Consider the following 17,481-nt stretch of genomic DNA (forward strand, 5'->3'; position numbering starts at 1 on the left):
AGCCCCCATGGCGGGCAGTGCGGCAGCAAGCTGGAGGTGGCCTCGGCGGGTGAGCATGCAGGAGCACACAGCCATCGACGTGAACCTGAGACCCATCCGGCCCATGCGTCTCATTGCTGACTACTTCCCATACTTCTACCCCTTTGCTGAGCCCACCCTGCGCACCCCAGACCTGCACCCTGCAGTGGCCCCTGCCATCGGCTCTGCACCCAGCCACAGCCTGACTCAGAGCCAGAGGGGGACTCAGACGACAGCAGTGAGTGGCGGCCGGGGAGGAGGGGACACAGTGGGCCCAGCTCAACCAGAGTAGGGTCTGAGGCATCCCCGGCATCTGCCCTGTGAGGGGCAGGGCAGGCGGTGTGGTGCCATGGGGGGGTCCAGTTAGGAACTGACCATGTGCGCCACCTGCCCTTAGCTGCCCTGGGCACCCTCGAGTTCACACTTCTTTTTGATGTGGACAACAGCGCCCTGCACTGCACAGCTCACTGTGCCAAGGTTAGGATGGATGGGGGTCCCAGGGCCATGGGCCTGCGCCACAGGCCTGCCCCCTATCCACTGTCTCCTCCCAGAGCCTCAAGCCACCAGCCTTGGGCTCTGTGGACACCTATGTCAAAGCCAATCTGCTGCCAGGGACCAGCAAGGTGAGGACAAGACCCAGGCCCCTACTGCTGCCCCTTGGCCACACAGTCAGCCTGGAACACCCACCTGTCCTTCCCTGATCCTCCCCCACAGTGCCTGGACAGCAGGCCTGGGGGTCCCCATTGCTGGGTTTACAAGTGGGGATTCTGTCCGGGAACTGGGCCAGGGTGGGGCCCTGTGCCTGAGGAGGCCCTGACCCACCTTGCCTGGCTCTCAGGCCAGCCAGCTGTGGACACGGACAGTTCAGGGCACAAGGGGGCCCGCTTGGTAAGAGACCCTCACTTATCACGGCTTCACCCGCCGGGACACCAGGCGCAAGACCCTGCGGTGAGGACGGGGCCTGGGCCACGGGGCGGGGGGTGGCACGGGCGCTTGCTGGTCCAGGCCCGACTCAAGCAGCCACCAGGCTGTGTGTGTGCGTGAGGGCCTGCAGCTGCGGCGACAGCGGCGTGTGCCCCCCACCCAGGGGAGCTGCGGGTGCCCCCGAGGAAGCTGGTGCTCAGCTGAGCCCGGAGCTTCAGCGTGTGTCTGGAGAGGCGGAGGCTGGTGTGCGGGGTCGGCGCCCGCAGTGGGGTTTCGGGAGCCAGCAGCCCTGTGACGGAGGAGCTGGCCAGGAGGGGAACGTGGGCGGTGTCCGGCCAAGGTGGCCAGGCTCGCTGCTCTTTCAGACCCAGAGGCCCAGGAGCCTGGACGCCTCCCGTGGCGTGTCCCCGTAGGAGGTGCATAGGGCAGTGGGACAGAGCAGGGAGGCGCGGGACAGGCCTGGGGTACGCAGGCTGCCGTGGGCTTGGAGGAATGGAAACCATCTCTCTCGTGTTCTGTGAGTGCTCAGGACCCCGGGCAGCACCTGAGCCAGGTGTGGGGCACTGGGACAGCGATGCCCTCCGGGGGGGGGGGGGCAGAGACCCAGGCCAGCTGGAGGCCAAGGCTGAAACCGGTGGGCTCCGTCCGTGGTTAGAGGAGCGAGGATGGGAAAGTGGACATGGTGGGGCACCCTGACTGCTGGGTTGACCCCTAGGGCAGTGGGGGTGCCAGTCCTGAGGCTGTGAGCCCTAGACAGGCCCTCGTCAGGAGGTAGTGACAGTGACTGCAGGGGGCCTCATGGAAGACCAGGCCAGGCCAGACCGCATTGGCCTGGGAGCGGTGGGGATACTGCATGGCTGAGGCAGCACTGGACCAGGCCCCGCTGATCAGAGCCTGGTGCTGCCGCCCTGCCTCCGAGTGGAGCCACAAGGCACCGCAGCTGTCGACTAAGCAAGGCCAGACGAGTCCCACCCAGGTGGGACAGGAACCCTGTGCCACCCACTTCCTGCCCCAGGCCCCACACACTGCAGCGTCCATGTGTCTGGCGGCGCCTGTGGGACTCTGTCCTACTGAGAACCAAATGCTAGCATGGTGGGTGGGCTTTCTGCAAGTTGAGTCCTGTATTAAGTATGGCAGAAACATGTTCTTCCCAGCCTCCTGAGTCCTTTTGGAAGCACCAGGGGCCGAGTGTGGCAAAAGACATTGAGAATTGGCCTTGGCCGGTTGGCTCAGCAGTAGAGCATTGGCCCAGCATGTAGAAGTCCCGGGTTTGATTCCTGCCCAGGGCACACAGGAGAAGCACCCATCTGCTTCTCCACCTTCCCCCTCTCCTTCCCCTCCTACAGCCAAGGCTCCATTGGAGCAAAGTTGGCCCCGGGCACTGAGGATGGCTCCATGGCCTCCACCTCAGGTGCTAGAATGGCTCTGGCAGCAATGGAGCAACACCCCAGGTGGGCAGAGCATCGCCCCCTGGTGGGCATGCCGGGTGGATCCCAGTCAGGCACATGTGGGAGTCTGCCTGCTTCCCAGCTTCTAACTTCAGAAAAATACAAAACAAAAAAAAAGACATTGGGCCCTGGCCGGTTGGCTCAGTGGTAGAGCGTCGGCCTAGCATGCGGAGGACCCGGGTTCGATTCCTGGCCAGGGCACACAGGAGAAGCGCCCATTTGCTTCTCCACCCCTCCGCCACGCTTTCCTCTCTGTCTCTCTCCTCCCCTCCCGCAGCCAAGGCTCCATTGGAGCAAAGATGGCCCGGGCGCTGGGGATGGCTCCTTGGCCTCTGCCTCAGGCGCTAGAGTGGCTCTGGTCGCAACATGGCGACGCCCAGGATGGGCAGAGCATCGCCCCCTGGTGGGCAGAGCGTCGCCCCTGGTGGGCGTGCCGGGTGGATCCCGGTCGGGCGCATGCGGGAGTCTGTCTGACTGTCTCTCCCTATTTCCAGCTTCAGAAAAAAATGAAAAAAAAAAAAAAAAAAAAAAGACATTGAGCATCAGGTCCCAGAACGGTGGTGAGGGTGTGTGTGTGTGAAGAGAGTGTGTTTTGTAGCTGAAAAGACCTGTCTGACCTGGGGCAGAGGTCAGCCTCTCAGAGCTGCTTCTGCCACAGGGGGCTCGCCTTGGAGGAGGGCAGCGATGGGCACTTAGTGGGAGGCCACTTTGGAAGCTGCTGGCATGTTTGTGGCACCGGGCAACATCAGTTCCCTTCCTCTCCACAACCAAGTGTGCTGAGCTGACCAGTCACACGGCCTCCCCTGCTTAGGCCACGGAGGGTACAGCTGACCCGTTAAGTCAAGGACTGTTTCTAGAAATTGAATCATGAAGTTCAGTCACTGGCCTTGATTTCTTTGTAGCCCCTCTGAGTTCTCACACCCCAGCAACACTGGTGGGTGGGTGGGCTCTGGCCACAGCTGACCCTGCCCCACCCGCAGGAGGAGGGGGAGGCCCAGGTGGCAGGGAGGGGCGCGCCCGTCCTGCTGTTGCTGCGCTGCACCTCCCAGCAGGGCGGCCTGCCGGTAGGCGAGCTCGCTGCGTCCACCTCGCCCCCAGGGATGCCAATGGCTGCTCGGACCCCTTCGTCCGCTGGTGAGTGTGAGCACGGGGTGGTGGTCAGGTGGGTCGTGAAGGGTCCTCACAGCTCCTCTGGGGCACATCTCTCCAGTGCCCCACTTAATCCAACCCCTACTGCCCCAGTTTCCTGCGTCCAAATGTGGGGAAGGAATCTAACTGTAAGACCAGCATTCAGAAGACCCTGAACCCCAAATTCAATGAGGTAGGCCCGCGCTGGGCAGAGGCAGTCCGGCTGCTTGGGCCGGGGGAGGTCAGTGTCCCGCCGCAGTCAGAGAACGCAGGGCCCAGCTGACCTGCCACTCAGCAGGCTGAGCCTGTTTCTGAAGCCATGAAGACCCGAAGTCCTTCTTTCCTTCCTGTCTCTCTCCTTCCCTGCAGGAATTCTTCTCCGCTGGCCCGGGAGACGCTGCTGGTCTGTGTGGGACTGTACCTGGGCACAGCCAACCACTTCACTGGTGAGTGGGATGCAGGGCAGCTAGGTGAGGGGCCCAGACTGCCACACAGCACCTGACCCAGACCCCCCAACCCAGGCGGGGGGTGCAGCTGAGTGGCCAGACCCGTGGGGAGCACCAGCGGCACTGGACAGAGTGCCTGGGCCGCAGTGACCACTAGAGCTGTGGCACCCACTGGACGGTGTGCCCCTCTGGCTCAGCGACTGGCAGGGGGACCCGGCCTGGCCTGCTGGCCTCTTCTCCACACTGACCCGGACGCCTCCACAGAGCTGGGAGGGCCCAGGGCCACTTCGCCCGCCATGCCCAGCCCTTAGATTGTCTCCTCCCTTCTTCCTTTTCACATCTGCCCACTGCCGAATCAGGAAGCAAGAATAAACCTCCCCCCCAAGCCGGACTAGACAGCCAGTTCTCTCCCTGCCGCAGCTCACAGGACAGACAGGCCCTGTCCTCGTCCCCACCCTCCCTCCAGGGCCCAGACCACAGCTGTCCCCTCTGGCCACCTGTTTCCTGCACTGAAAGCTGGGTGTTCAGGATGGTCTACAACTCACTGACCCACCGGAGGCCCAGGTGTGGATTCACACGACACCCAACCTTTCCAGGCTCCCCGTCTGGGAAGCAGGCCTCCGTGAGTAATGGTCCTGAGGTGGCAGGGGGAGAGCAAGGCCACAGAGAAGCTTGTGTGACAGAGGGCTCGCTTTATTGTCCAACCGTCTAGACAGACATCATCAGTCCACTCACTGCAGCGGCTCAGCCGGCGGCTTGCCTGGCCGGGCGCTCCTGGGCAAACCTCTGCATCCGGTCTTCGAGCTCCGGCCGGAAGTGGCGGATCAGGCCCTGGGAGGGGGTGGGGCACGGCGTGAACTGGGGTCTAGAAGCACCCCAACCCCAGAGCCACAGACCAGGGCAGGGAGTACCTGCACGGGCCAGGCGGCCCCGTCACCCAGGGCACAGATGGTGTGGCCCTCTATCTGCTTGCTGATCTCCCACAGGGAGTCGATCTCTGCCGGCCGGGCGTCCCCCCTCACAAAGCGGGCCATCACCTTGTTCATCCAGTCCACACCTGCAGCCACAGCAACGAGACACTAAGACAGGGGTCCGGAACCTTTTTGGCTGAATCATGAAAGCCACATATTTTAAGATGTAGTTCATGAGAGCCATACAATGACCCATGTATGTTAAGCATTATCCAATAAAAATTTGGTGTTGTCCCGGAGGACAGCTGTGATTGGCTCCAGCCACCCGCAACCATGAACATGAGTGGTTGGAAATGAATGGATTGTAATACATGAGAATGTTTTATATTTTTAACGTTATTATTTTTATTAAAGATTTGTCTGCAAGCCAGATGCAGCCATCAAAAGAGCCCTGCCCTGGCCGGTTGGCTCAGTGGTAGAGCATCAGCCTGGCGTGCAGAAATCCCGGGTTCAATTCCCGGCCAGGTCACACAGGAGAAGCGCCCATCTGCTTCTCCACCCATCCCCCTCTCCTTCCTCTCTGTCTCTCTCTTCCCTTCCTGCAGCCAAGGCTCCACTGGAGCAAAGATGGCCTGGTCACTGGGGATGGCTCCGTGGCCTCTGCCCCAGACGCTAGAATGGCTCTGGTAGCGACAGAGTGATGCCCCAGATGGGCAGAGCATCGCCCCCTGGTGGGCGTGCCGGGTGGTTCCCAGTCGGGCGCATGCGGGAGTCTGTCTGTCTCCCCGTTTCCAGCTTCAGAAAAGTACAAAAAAAAAAAGAGCCCCATCTGGCTCATGAGCCACAGGTTCCCGACCCCTGCACTAAGAGAAGCCGCAGCAGGCCGGGAGGCCCTCCCTGTTATTCAGGGCCCAGAGCCCACCCCACCTTTGACCTGTGCCCAGCCCCGGCCCAGGGAGTCACAGGGAAAGCCCCACCCTGCTGGGGTGCTCACCCTCACGGCATGGAGTGCACTGGCCACAGCTCTCATGCTTGTAGAACTCAATGAGGCGGGCAATGGCTTTCACGACGTCTGTCTGGAGGGACAAGGGACAGTGAACAGGCACCCAAGGCCTGAGCCCCAGCCCCCAGGAGCAGCCTCTTTCAAGTCCAACAGTGTTCTGGCCACACCCCCACCCGCCCCTGGCGCTGCCCTGCCCACTCTCCGTGGGCACCTTGCCCCAGAGCAGCCTGCTCCCCCTCCCTGTATCTCGGGCTGTGGGCTCTGGGACCCCAGAGCTGGCACGAGTTCTCAGAGACGCGCAAGCCTGAGCAGGCTGGCACGAGGCGGGGACTGAGCGGGGAGCGCGGGCCGGCCCTTACCGAGCGGTCCATTACGATCACCGCAGCCGTGCCCAGGCCCGTCTGCGCCTGCACCAGCGCATCGAAGTCCATCAACACCGTCTCACACACAGACTTGGGGATCAGTGGGGTGGACGAGCCGCCAGGGATCACAGCAAGGAGGTTGTCCCAACCACCTGTGACGCCCCCTAGGGTCCCAGTCCATGCCCAAAAGGATGGACGGTCAGGGCTGAGGCCAGCACACCTGCCTAGTCCTGAGTCCAGGACCTGTCACCCCCCACCCCAGTCCCAGCCGGGGCCCTTCCAGCCCTGGCTCTCCCATGGACCCCCTGGCCCAACCCTGTCTGCAGCCCCAGGCCTCACCAGCATGCTTTTCAATCAGCTCCTTCAGCGGCACAGACATCTCCTCCTCCACAGTGCACGGGTGGTTGACGTGGCCAGAGATGTTGAACAGCTTGGTGCCTGAGTTGCGCTCACGGCCAAAGCCGGCGAACCAGGCACCCCCGCGGCGGCAGATGGTGGGGGACACGGACACTGTCTCCACGTTGGCCACGGTTGTGGGGCAGCCAAACACGCCTGGGGGGAAAGGGGACAAAGGACTGGTGGCTGCCAGAGGTGGGGACAAATTGGGGCAGGTTTCCTGGCAAGGGGTCTGTCTCAGGGTCACTCTCTGTGTCAGGCCCCAGTGCAGAAGGAACTCAGAAATCCCGAGGGCAATCAGTGGGGGCCCGAAGCCAGATCCCAGATTGGGCCCAGGACTGGGCCGGGTCTTACCTACGTCCGCGGGGAAGGGCGGCTTCAGGCGGGGCTTGCCCTGCTTGCCCTCAATGGACTCAATGAGCGCTGTTTCCTCCCCACAGATGTAGGCCCCAGCCCCACGCACCACGAACACGTCAAAATCATAGCCTGAACCGCACGCATTCTTGCCAATTAGACCAGCCTCGTAGGCCTCTCGGATGGCCACCTGTGGGACAAGAGTGTGAGGACACTGTCCCCAAGAGCCTGGGAATACTGTGTGTATACCGAAGTGGGGATATAGGTCCTGTGAGGAGCCCATCGCCAAATCCAGGGCAAAAGCGCACTCTGGACACAGGGGAGGATGCTCTGGGAGGGGGTGAGGACTGCTGCCGTGTGTGTGCTATTGTAATAACAACACTTAAAAACTGCAACTATATGTGCTTTTGAAAGAAATATTTTAGGACAATGAAAATTTAGCAAGTAGTTTCTCTAGACAGTGGATCTGTGGGAGACTTTTCTCTTTTATGTGTGTGATTCTGTATCTTTATAATAGGTACTGCTACTACAATAAAGGGACTCTAGAGGTTTACTTTTAAATATGTAATAGCACTAATAACTCTTACACATAATGCTATTATGTACCAGGCACTGGTCCAGGTGCTAGTCCTGTATCCCTCGTTGCTGCTGTGTGGAGCCTAATAGAAAGCCTGGCGTACAGCCTCAGACCAGTCACTACAGGCAGCACTAGGCCAAGAATTGCTGAAATGATCCCCTCACCCCTTTTTCAGGAAATATGTCCTCATATGAGTCCCTAAGCCCACCTGCTCCTTAGGAGCCAAGGAGCTCTGGAAGGCCTCCCAAACGGAGGCCCTGGAGCACTGGAAGTGCTCAGAGCAGGAAGCTAGCTCTGGAAGGCCTCCCAAACGGAGGCCCTGGAGCACTGGAAGGGCTCAGAGCAGGAAGCTAGCTCTGGAAGGCCTCCCAAACGGAGGCCCTGGAGCACTGGAAGGGCTCAGAGCAGGAAGCTAGCTCTGGAAGGCCTCCCAAACTGAGGCCCTGGAGCACTGGAAGGGCTCAGAGAAGGAAGCTAGCTCTGGAAGAACTCCCAAACGGAGGCCCTGGAGCACTGGAAGGGCTCAGAGCAGGAAGCTAGCTCTGGAAGGCCTCCCAAACTGAGGCCCTGGAGCACTGGAAGGGCTCAGAGAAGGAAGCTTTGGGGGCCATGTCCCACTCATGATGCATGAAGGAGTAACCGCCACTCTCCTCGTTTGACCCGTCACATCAGGCGCTACGATCTAGGAACAACTATGCCAGGTAAGTGGGTGTGTGAGTGCACACAGAGCACCTCTTCCTCTGTGGACGGCTCTCCCCTGGCCCACCTGCAGATTGGAGGCCTCGTTGTAGAATTCCCCACGGATGTAGATGTAGGCTGCACGGGCACCCATGGCTCGACCCCCCACTAGGCAGCCTTCCACCAGCTTGTGCGGGTCATGCCGCATGATCTCCCGGTCCTTGCAGGTGCCCGGCTCCCCCTCGTCTGCATTCACCACCAGATACTTGGGCCTGTGGGGGACCAACAGGTCCATTAGGCTACAGGGCCGCCAGGAATGGTCTTTCCACCCCCACTCTGGTCAGGGAAGCCTCAAAGAAGTCTCCTCTGACAGCCAATCCCTCTCTGCCCTCCCAACATGCTCTCTCCCAGGGGCTTGCTCATCACCAATGAGAGAGCGCACGGTCTAGCCACCTTTGGGTGGCTATGACCACTTTGTTCTGCTCAGTCCAAATGTCTCTCCTTGTGCTTTCCCAAGAGCCCAGAGAGAACTGAGTCCCACCGATTCAAGCTCTGGTAACATTTTCCTACTTGACTTGCTACAAAGAAACAACCTAAAGCCCTGGGTAAGCCACTGCCACCCATAAGGTTTCTCCTGCAACCCCAGCCCTGCCTCCCTCAACACACCTGCCGTCGGAGGGTTTATTCATGAAGCTCCACTTGAGGCCTGTGGGGAAGCCCGCGCCACCACGGCCCCGCAAGCCCGATGTCTTCATCTCACCCAGGATCCAGTCGGGCCCCTTCAGCAGAATCTCCTTTGTCTTGTACCAGTCCCCTCGACTCTGGGCACCTTTCAGCCTAGACAGAGTAGGGAAGGCAGTGAAGGGAAGGCCCTGCCCCACCACCCACCAGGCAAAGAGCACCATCTCACCTCCAGTCATGGCGGCCGTACAGGTTGGTGAAGATCCGGTCTTCATCCTTCAGTGAACCAAAGGAGGTTTTCTTGGTTGCTGTCTGGGGATAAAGAGGATCAGCCGAGCTCTGGGGTCATGAGGGAGGGGCCAGACCAGAAGCTAGAGATTCATGGGTCCCCCTAGTAGAAGGGGCTGGACTGGGGAGAAGGTAGGTACTTAAGCCTTAGAATCATTCATAGCATCATTTACTACCACCACCACCACATAGTAAGCACTTCCTCTTCAGCCGGCACGAGGTGAAGCATTTTATATCCAAAATCCCATTTCATCCTCATAACCCTGACAGAGGAATGACTTTTCAGAGGAAAAAACTGTGGCTCAGAGAGAAAAGAACCTGCCTGACCAGGCAGTGGCTCAGTGGATAGAATGCCGGACTGGGACACGGAGGACCCAGGTTTGAGACCCTGAGGTCGCCAGCTTGAGCGTGGACTCATCTGGTTTGAGCAAGGCTTACTAGCTTGAGCCCAAGGTCGCTGGCTTGAGCAAGGGGTCACTCGGTCTGCTGAAGGCCCACGGTCAAGACACATATGAGAAAGCAATCAATGAACAACTAAGGAATCACAATGAAGAATTGATGTTTCTCATCTCTCTCCCTTCCTGTCTGTCCCTCTCTCTGACTCTCTCTGTCTCTGCCACAAAAAAAAAAAAAAAAAAAAAAAAAAAGAGAGAGAGAGGAAAGAACTTATGTAAGGGAATACTGCCAAAAACAGCAGGTGGCCTTCCTTGGACCACACAGCACCATACTACCTCCCTGAGCCCCTGCAGAAGTAGAGTCCATTTACTTGTCTGGCTGTACTCTCCTGGAGGCAAATTGTGTTTACTGACGGAAAAGAAATGCCTCACTAGGGCTGAATGATGGAGGGAGACCCGCTTGGGATGAAACTGATGAGAGGCGGGGCTGGAATTCTACATAACCCAGCTAAGGGTTAAGAGAAACTGGCTTGACCCCCATCCCCTTAAATGCCACTACAGAAAGCAGAGCACGGAACTAGAAATCGGGCGGTGCTATCTCTTTACAAAACTGTTTTCTGCATATGCACAATGGGGCAATAACACATTCACGCCCCACAAGGCTGTGGCAAGGAAGGAAGAAGACACGGATGCTTCACCACCTGCAAAACTTCCTTCTAAGCGAAACCAGAGGTAGGAGAGAGTCTGCCTCCCGTTGGGATCCATTCTTCTTCTACACCCATGCCAGAGGGGCACCCTCCCGACTGGGCTAGGGAGACGAGGAGGGTTCTCCAGCAGGCACTACAGACCCAAGGGTCAGCGCGCGCAGAGACACAGCAGCGAGGCCCGCCCACGAACACCCCTGGCCCGAGCCTCACCGTGTCGCTGCTGAAACGCACAGACACCCTTTTGGGGAGCGACCCGGCGCCGAGCAGTCGCCTTGCTGCTATCATTGCGGAGGCCAGCCCTGTCACCTCCTGCTGTCACCTTCAAGTTTCTAAGGCCGAGGAACCGGCGCCACCGAGACGCTAGGCGGCGCACAGGAATCACGTCACTCGCCCCCACGCCCACCGCGAGCCTCTGCGCCTCTCCCACCTCCTTATGGGAAGGGCAGAAAGACCGGAAGAGGAAAATCTGGTGCTGGGGCTTCTGGGAAATGTAGTTCTACAAACCTCCGGCCCGCCTTTCTCCCGCCTTCTGATAAACACTTGCTCTCTGGAATAACCATTCGCCCACTGCCTTAGCGTTCGCTTCCGGACCCAGCCGTTCAAACCTCAAGTACACAAACCTCGAACGTCACCTCTTGACGGGTTCTTGGGTTTCCCACTTTCTAGTTTCAGCATTTAGTGTGCACCTATTGTATGCCCAAGTGTATGGTGAGGAGGAGAAGAAATCGGGCAGGGTACAGCCCGACCCTCGTGACTATGTTGTAATTATCCTGTCCCAGTCCAAGCTCTCTTAGACTCATTCATTCTAAACACCACCACCCCGCCCCGTGCTCAGGAAAGGATTGGCTCATTAGTTACAGAGAGCCAGGGCAGCTCCACAGGTAGGCAGGAGTTGAAGGCAGAGGTCTTCCCAAAGGAGGTGTGTCTATAGTCCTGGGTTGGGTGAGGCCAAGAGGACGGAGATGGGCAATGGACGGAGTCCAGCACTTGGTGCTCCTGCTCAAAATCCTGGAGAGGCTCCTACCTTGCAATGAGGCCTTGGCCTGGCATTTAAGGACTCCACCCCTCCCCTGCAGGGCCATCCCTGCCCAGGTCACATCGCACCCCCTCCCAACAGGACCCCTTCCTTTTGGGCCTTTAGGGCCTTTGTGTGGTAGCTGCAGGGACAGAGAGAGAGTCAGAGAGAGGGATAGACAGGGACAGACAGACAGGAACGGAGAGAGATGAGAAGCATCAGTAATCAGTTTTTCATTGCGACACCTTAGTTGTTCATTGATTACCTTCTCATATGTGCCTTGACCGCGTGCCTTCAGCAGTCCAAGTAACCCCCTGTTTGAGCCAGGGACCTTGGGTCCAAGCTGGTGAGCTTTTCGCTCAAGCCAGATGAGCCAGATGGCGACCTCAGGGTATCGAACCTGGGTCCTTCCGTATCCCAGTCCGACGCTCTATCCACTGCGCCACTGCCTGGTCATGTATCTTCCCAGATCTTCTGTTCTCTTGTCCTGTATTCATCCTTTCTTACCTTTCGAGAAATGTGCTATGTACAAAACTCATTTGCCCTTATTTTTTTACATACTCCACACAGCAGAGCTGGATAGTGTTAATTAATTACATTTGGTACATGGAAAGAATTGAGGCCTGACCTGTGGTGGCGCAATGGATAGAGCCTCGACCTGGAATGCTGAGGTTGCTGGTTCAAAACCCCCGGCTTGCCTAGTCAAGGTACATAGAGAAACAGCTATATTGCTCACAAAAATTAGGGGATATTTTATAGCTTCATATTCATTTTGAAATACCCCCTAATTTTTGTGAACTATACTATGAGTTGATGCTTCCCACTCTTCCCTAGCCCCCATTCTCTCTTCCTCTCCTCTCTCTAAAATCAATAAATAACATCTTTTTAAAAATTTAAAAAGGCTCTAGTCAGTTAGCTCAGTTAAGAGAAGTGGTAGTCAACCTGGTCCCTACTGCCCACTAGTGGGCGTTCCAGCTTTCACGGTGGGCAGTAGCAGAGCAACCAAAGTATAAATAAAAAGATAGATTTAACTATAGTATGTTGTTTTATAAAGATTTACTCTGCCAAACTTAGCGAAAATCTGACATAAAGTACTTGGTAAGTGATTATTAGTATATATGCTTTAACTTGCTGTAACTCTGCTTTATAAATTTTATAAAGTTAAGTTACTTCCCTACTTTATAAATCACCATTACTGCGGAACCGGTGGGCGGTTAGAAAATGTTACTACTAACAGAGATACAGAAGTGGGCGGTAGGTATAAAAAGGTGGACTACCCCTGGTTAAAAATGTTAAACTCACAAGGTTATTGGTTCAATTCTCAGTCAGGGTACACATGAGAAGCAACCAAAAAATGCAGACTGCCTGACCTGTGGTGGCGCAGTGGATAAAGCGTCGACCTGGAAATGCTGAGGTCGCTGGTTCGAAATCCTGGGCTTGCCTGGTCAAGGCACATATGGGAGTTGATGCTTCCAGCTCCTCCCCCCTTCTCTCTCTCTGTCTCTGTCTCTCTGTCTCTCCCTCTCCTCTCTAAAATGAATAAAAATTAAAAAAAAAAATGTAACATTTCCAAAAAATGCAGACTGAGTGGAACAACAAATGCTTCCCTTCCCCCTCCCCTCTCTCTCCATTCCTCTCTCTGTCTTTTAAAAACAAAAAAAAATCAATAAAAATTAAGCCCTGGCCGGATAGCTCAGTTGATTGGAGCATCATCCCAGAGAAGGGAGGTTGCCGGTTCCATTCCCTGATCAGGGCACACACAGGAGCTGCTCGATGTTCCTGATGTTCCTGTCTCTCTCTGTCTCTCTCTAAAAAAAAAAAAAAAAAAAAGAATTGAGACTCATGGAGGCTTCATCCCTTGTCCATGGGCCTCCACTTAGAGCTGCCCGGTGTCGGGGCTGGACTCAAACCCAGGCCTTCTGTCCTTCCCTGAGCGCCCCGCACACCACAGACCCACAGAGCAGTGGACACACATGTAACAGCCATTGTAGGATGTTGGTGTTATTTCCAAAGGAGGCGCCTGTGACATCCTAGGACAAGCGGTGCAGGCCACCAGCCATGAAAACTGAGTACATCCAGTACATGGCTGGAGGAAAAAAAAAAAAAAGATAAACAACCGTTAGAAATGTAGCAATATTTTCTACAGAACTCTATCTACCCAACGTCAAGGAAGCCCTACCCCCTACCCTAGAGACTTAGCTAAGAACAAGGTCAGCTAATCGCACCTCTTCCGCCCTTGTAAACGCTGCTTGCTTGCTTGCTCAGCCTAGATAGCCACCCTATAAAAAGGAGCCATTTTAGAAGCTCGGGGCTGCAGTGTTCCCTTGCGTGGGTTGCCTGCAGTCCCTGCGCAGGTTTGCAATAAAACTTATAAAATTCACTTTGGGTTTGCTGTGGTCTGTCTCCTGGGATGTAACCGCCAAAACATTGGTACCCTGTCTGAGGTACAGATGGGTGGGGCAGTACCAGGCCTGGAGCCAGCAGTTCTGGTCGTCAGCCGCAGGTCCCTCCTGGCGAGTGGGAGAGACCGCCCAGTCAGATCCGGGGATTACACAGCTCATCCAGGGCTCAGACCTGTGTGCACCCATCCCTCCCAGTGGGGCGGGAGATGGGGCTTTAGGATGGAGCCAGAGGGTGGATTTCTTCATCATTTCTCTCTAACTGGGTCAAGGGAACACAAGACCACAGGGAGAAGGCAGCCTCGGGGCAGGAGATGGCTGGACATGGGGTGATGGGCAGTGGGGAGTGAGGGGCAGGATCTCCTGTTCATCCAATGCCAGGCTCTGGGCCAAGCACTTGCCATGTGTTATATCTCCTTAATCCTCCTGCAATCTGGGACGTAGGAACGATGAGCCCCTGTTTTCAGAAGAGGATCGAGTATCAGCAACACTGAGCGGCCTACCCAGGCCAGCACAGCTGCCAGAACTAGGCTTGAGGTCTCCTGACCTTACATTCCCCACTCCCTCCCCACTCACCGAGAGCACCTGCTTTCCAGGCTCCACTTGGTGTCCCCTCCCAGGAAGCGCTTCTCCCAGATATCCTAGGCCCTGGCTCTCACCTTTTCCTCTGCGCCTGCCCCATCCTGCGCCACTGCGTCTGTCTTCCCCGGCGCCAGCTTCCAGGCCAGAATCAAGGAGGCGTCAGGGTCTCCTGCGTACAGATCCGCTGCATCCTGCCGACTGCCCTCGGAACACTTCCTGTTCCTGTGCCTTTAGGCTCTGCCCCTTGGCCATGATCCCTCCATTTCCCCCTGGAATTTTGCAAAGCCTTCTTAAAGTCAGCTAGTCTCCCATCTTGAGCCTGCCGATCCCTCCATTGCACCCTGGGAGTGTTGTAAACCTCAGACTCATTTTGCCTCTGCCCTGCTTAAGACACCGTGGTTCCCCAGTGTCCGCAGGACAAAGCCTTGGCCTGGCATTTGGGGTCCTGTGCCCACCTCCTTAGCTCCGAATTAGATACTTCTGCCTATTCAAGTTAGGTTGCACCAAAGGATCCATCCGCCTCTCCTTCCCCCTCCCCCTCCCCCTCCCCCTCCCCCTCCCCCTCCCCCTCCCCCTCCCCCTCCCCCTCCCCCTCCCCCTCCCCCTCCCCCTCCTCCTCCCCCTCCTCCTCCTCCTCCTCTTCAGGAGCCCTCTGGAGGTCACCTCCCAGGGAAGCTTTCCTCCACCTCTAGGGGGAATGCAAGTAACAAACATCTGCTAGGGTTTGGAACCGTGAGCAGTGCCTGACACACCACAAGTGCTCAGAGAAGGTTGGACTATACGCGCTGGCCTGCAGATTCATTCAGAGAAGATCCGATCTGTAGTGTTGCATCTTCCTACCCAGAAATGGGATGTCACTCATTTTTTCAGACATTTTAGGTCTTTCACTAATCATTGAGGATGTTTTCTTTTTTTTTTTTTTTTGTATTTTTCTGAAGCTCGAAACAGGGAGAGACAGTCAGACTCCCGCATGCGCCGGACCGGGATCCACCCAGCACGCCCACCAGGGGCGAAGCTCTGCCCACCAGGGGGCGATGCTCTGTCCCTCTGGGGCGTCGCTCTGCTGCGACCAGAGCCACTCTAGCGCCTGGGGCAGAGGCCAAGGAGCCATCCCCAGCGCCCGGGGCCAGCTTTGCTCCAATGGAGCCTTGGCTGCGGGAGGGGAAGAGAGAGACAGAGAGGAAGGAGGGGGTGGGGGTGGAGAAGCAAATGGGCACTTCTCCTGTGTGCCCTGGCCGGGAATTGAACCCGGGTCCCCCACACGTCAGGCCGACACTCTACCGCTGAGCCAACCCGCCAGGGCTAGGATGTTTTCTTTAAAAACAAATCTGGGCCCTGGCCCATTGGCTCAGTGGTAGAGCCTCAGCCCAGCGTGTGGAAGTCCTGGGTTTGATTCCTGGTCAAGGTGCACAGGAGAAGTGCCCATCTGCTTCTCCACCCTTCCCCCTCTCCTTCCTCTTTCTCTCTTCCCCTCCCACAGCCAAGGTTCCATTGGAGCAAAGTTGGCCTGGGCGCTGAGGATGGCTCCATGGCCTCTGCCTCAGGAGCTAGAATGGCTCCGGCTGCAACAGAGCAACACCCCCTGGTGGGCATGCCGGGTGGATCCTGGTCAAGCGCATGCGGGAGTCTGACTGCCTCCCTGATTCTCACTTCGGAAAAATACAAAAATAAATTAATTAATTAAAAAAAAACAAATCTGCACATTTTTTAAATACAGAAATTGTATGTACTATTTTACAGTTCTATGTTTTTGTGATCTCTGTTCTTATTTTTTAAATTTAATTAATTTATTTTTATGTATTGATGTTAGAAAGGAAGGGAGAGAGAAAGAGAGACACGGGAACATCTGTTCCAGTATGTGCTTGACTTGGGATCGAACCAGCAAACCTCTGCACTTCAGGACGATGCTCCAACCAACTGAGCTCTCTGGCCAGGGCTGTAATCTCTGTTCTGATAACATTTTCTTGTCGTCTATTGTGAGTAGAGAGCTATCCATTTGCCTCTATTGAGTTTGTATCTGGGTCCCTGAATGGACACCCTTGTTATAAAAGCATGTCCATTCGAGCTTTTCTATTTTCTGCACTGATGATCCTATTGTTGGGAAGTAATGAGAATGGAGTCTCTTCCTGTCTAATATCATGTGTCCAGATTCTCTTTCATACCCTACTGCACCAACTAAGAGCTTCAGAATAAGGTTGAATAGTGATGACAGCCGTGAGCTTCCTTATGTGGGCTGTGACATCATGGGAGTGTGTAAAACCTTTTTTTTTTTTTTTTAATTCATTGATCTCAGAGAGGAAGAAAGAAAGAGAAAGAAACACTGATTTGTTGATCCACTTATTTATACACTCATTGGTTGATTCTTTTATGTGCCCTGACCAAGGATTGAACCCTAAACATTGGCATGCCAGGACGATGCTCTAACCAGCTGAGCTACCAGGCCAGAGCTAACATCTTCATATGAAAGCCCTCAGTTCCACTTGTTAGAATTTTTGGTTTCTCCTTTTCATTTCATATGCCTTCAGATTTTCTCAGGCCATTTTTCATTGGCTGCTCAGAAATGGGAGCTCTGCAAATGGGGTCCACCCTCCCCCCTTAATTAATAGTAGCTGCTTGAGAAAATAAAGACAGAGTGACTGCAGAAAAGGACCTTTGAAGTGGGTGCAAAAGGAGATAGAATTCTAAACAATAACACACATTAACACTTTAGATAAAGCGGGAGACTGAGGACATTCACAAGAGAGTCTTATCCTAGTCTTTTCTTGAACACCCTTTCTTGACTTCTGCCACAGACCGCCTTCTGCCCGGATCAGTCAGAGGGGGTCGTTCATGACGCCTGCTGCATCTTGGGACCAGACCTGGAGCCTGCACATACTGCCTGTGTCTGTGGTTTTGACACTGATATCACCTTGCCCTCCTTAATCCGGATGTGGCTTGGTTGGTTGCCCAGAGGCACTTCAGAAATGGACACTTCCTCCCATCGGGCACGAAGGTAAAACTCAGGAGCTCTTCTGAGGCATGGTTTTTATCATGAAGGGGTGCTTAATTTCACTGAATGCTGCTTCTACATTTTCTTTGTGTGTGTGTGACAGAGACAGAGACAGACATAGAGAGAGGGACAGAAAGGAGAGAAATGAGAAGCATCAATTCTTCATTGTGGTACTGTTGG

General features: G+C 55.8%; 1 protein-coding gene and 1 pseudogene across 1 annotated transcript; one reads left to right on the forward strand and one right to left on the reverse strand.

Moving 5' to 3' along the window:
* On the forward strand, positions 1 to 4,676 carry LOC136375791 (double C2-like domain-containing protein gamma; annotated as a pseudogene).
* NDUFV1 (NADH:ubiquinone oxidoreductase core subunit V1) lies at positions 4,637 to 10,713 on the reverse strand. Its single transcript, XM_066388522.1, has 10 exons — positions 10,527 to 10,713; positions 9,156 to 9,238; positions 8,912 to 9,082; positions 8,334 to 8,517; positions 6,991 to 7,180; positions 6,580 to 6,792; positions 6,238 to 6,404; positions 5,870 to 5,951; positions 4,876 to 5,021; positions 4,637 to 4,795 (listed from the first exon to the last, which is right to left on the reverse strand). Exons 1-10 carry the CDS (start codon positions 10,599 to 10,601, stop codon positions 4,709 to 4,711), a joined length of 1,398 nt encoding a protein of 465 aa, XP_066244619.1. The 5' UTR covers positions 10,602 to 10,713; the 3' UTR covers positions 4,637 to 4,708.
* Positions 10,714 to 17,481: the final 6,768 nt, after the last annotated feature.

Source organism: Saccopteryx leptura, chromosome 1, assembly GCF_036850995.1.
Source record: "Saccopteryx leptura isolate mSacLep1 chromosome 1, mSacLep1_pri_phased_curated, whole genome shotgun sequence".
Classification (NCBI taxonomy): Eukaryota; Metazoa; Chordata; class Mammalia; order Chiroptera; family Emballonuridae; genus Saccopteryx; species Saccopteryx leptura.

Coding starts and splice junctions, on each gene's coding strand:
- NDUFV1 (XM_066388522.1), bottom strand. CDS start 10,601: ATGATAGCAGCAAGGCGACTGCTCGGCGCCGGGTCGCTCCCCAAAAGG. Junction 6,405..6,579: donor GCTGATTGAAAAGCATGCTG/GTGAGGCCTGGG, acceptor CTGGGACCCTAG/GGGGCGTCACAGGTGGTTGG. Junction 4,796..4,875: donor GGGCCGCCTGGCCCGTGCAG/GTACTCCCTGCC, acceptor ACCCCCTCCCAG/GGCCTGATCCGCCACTTCCG.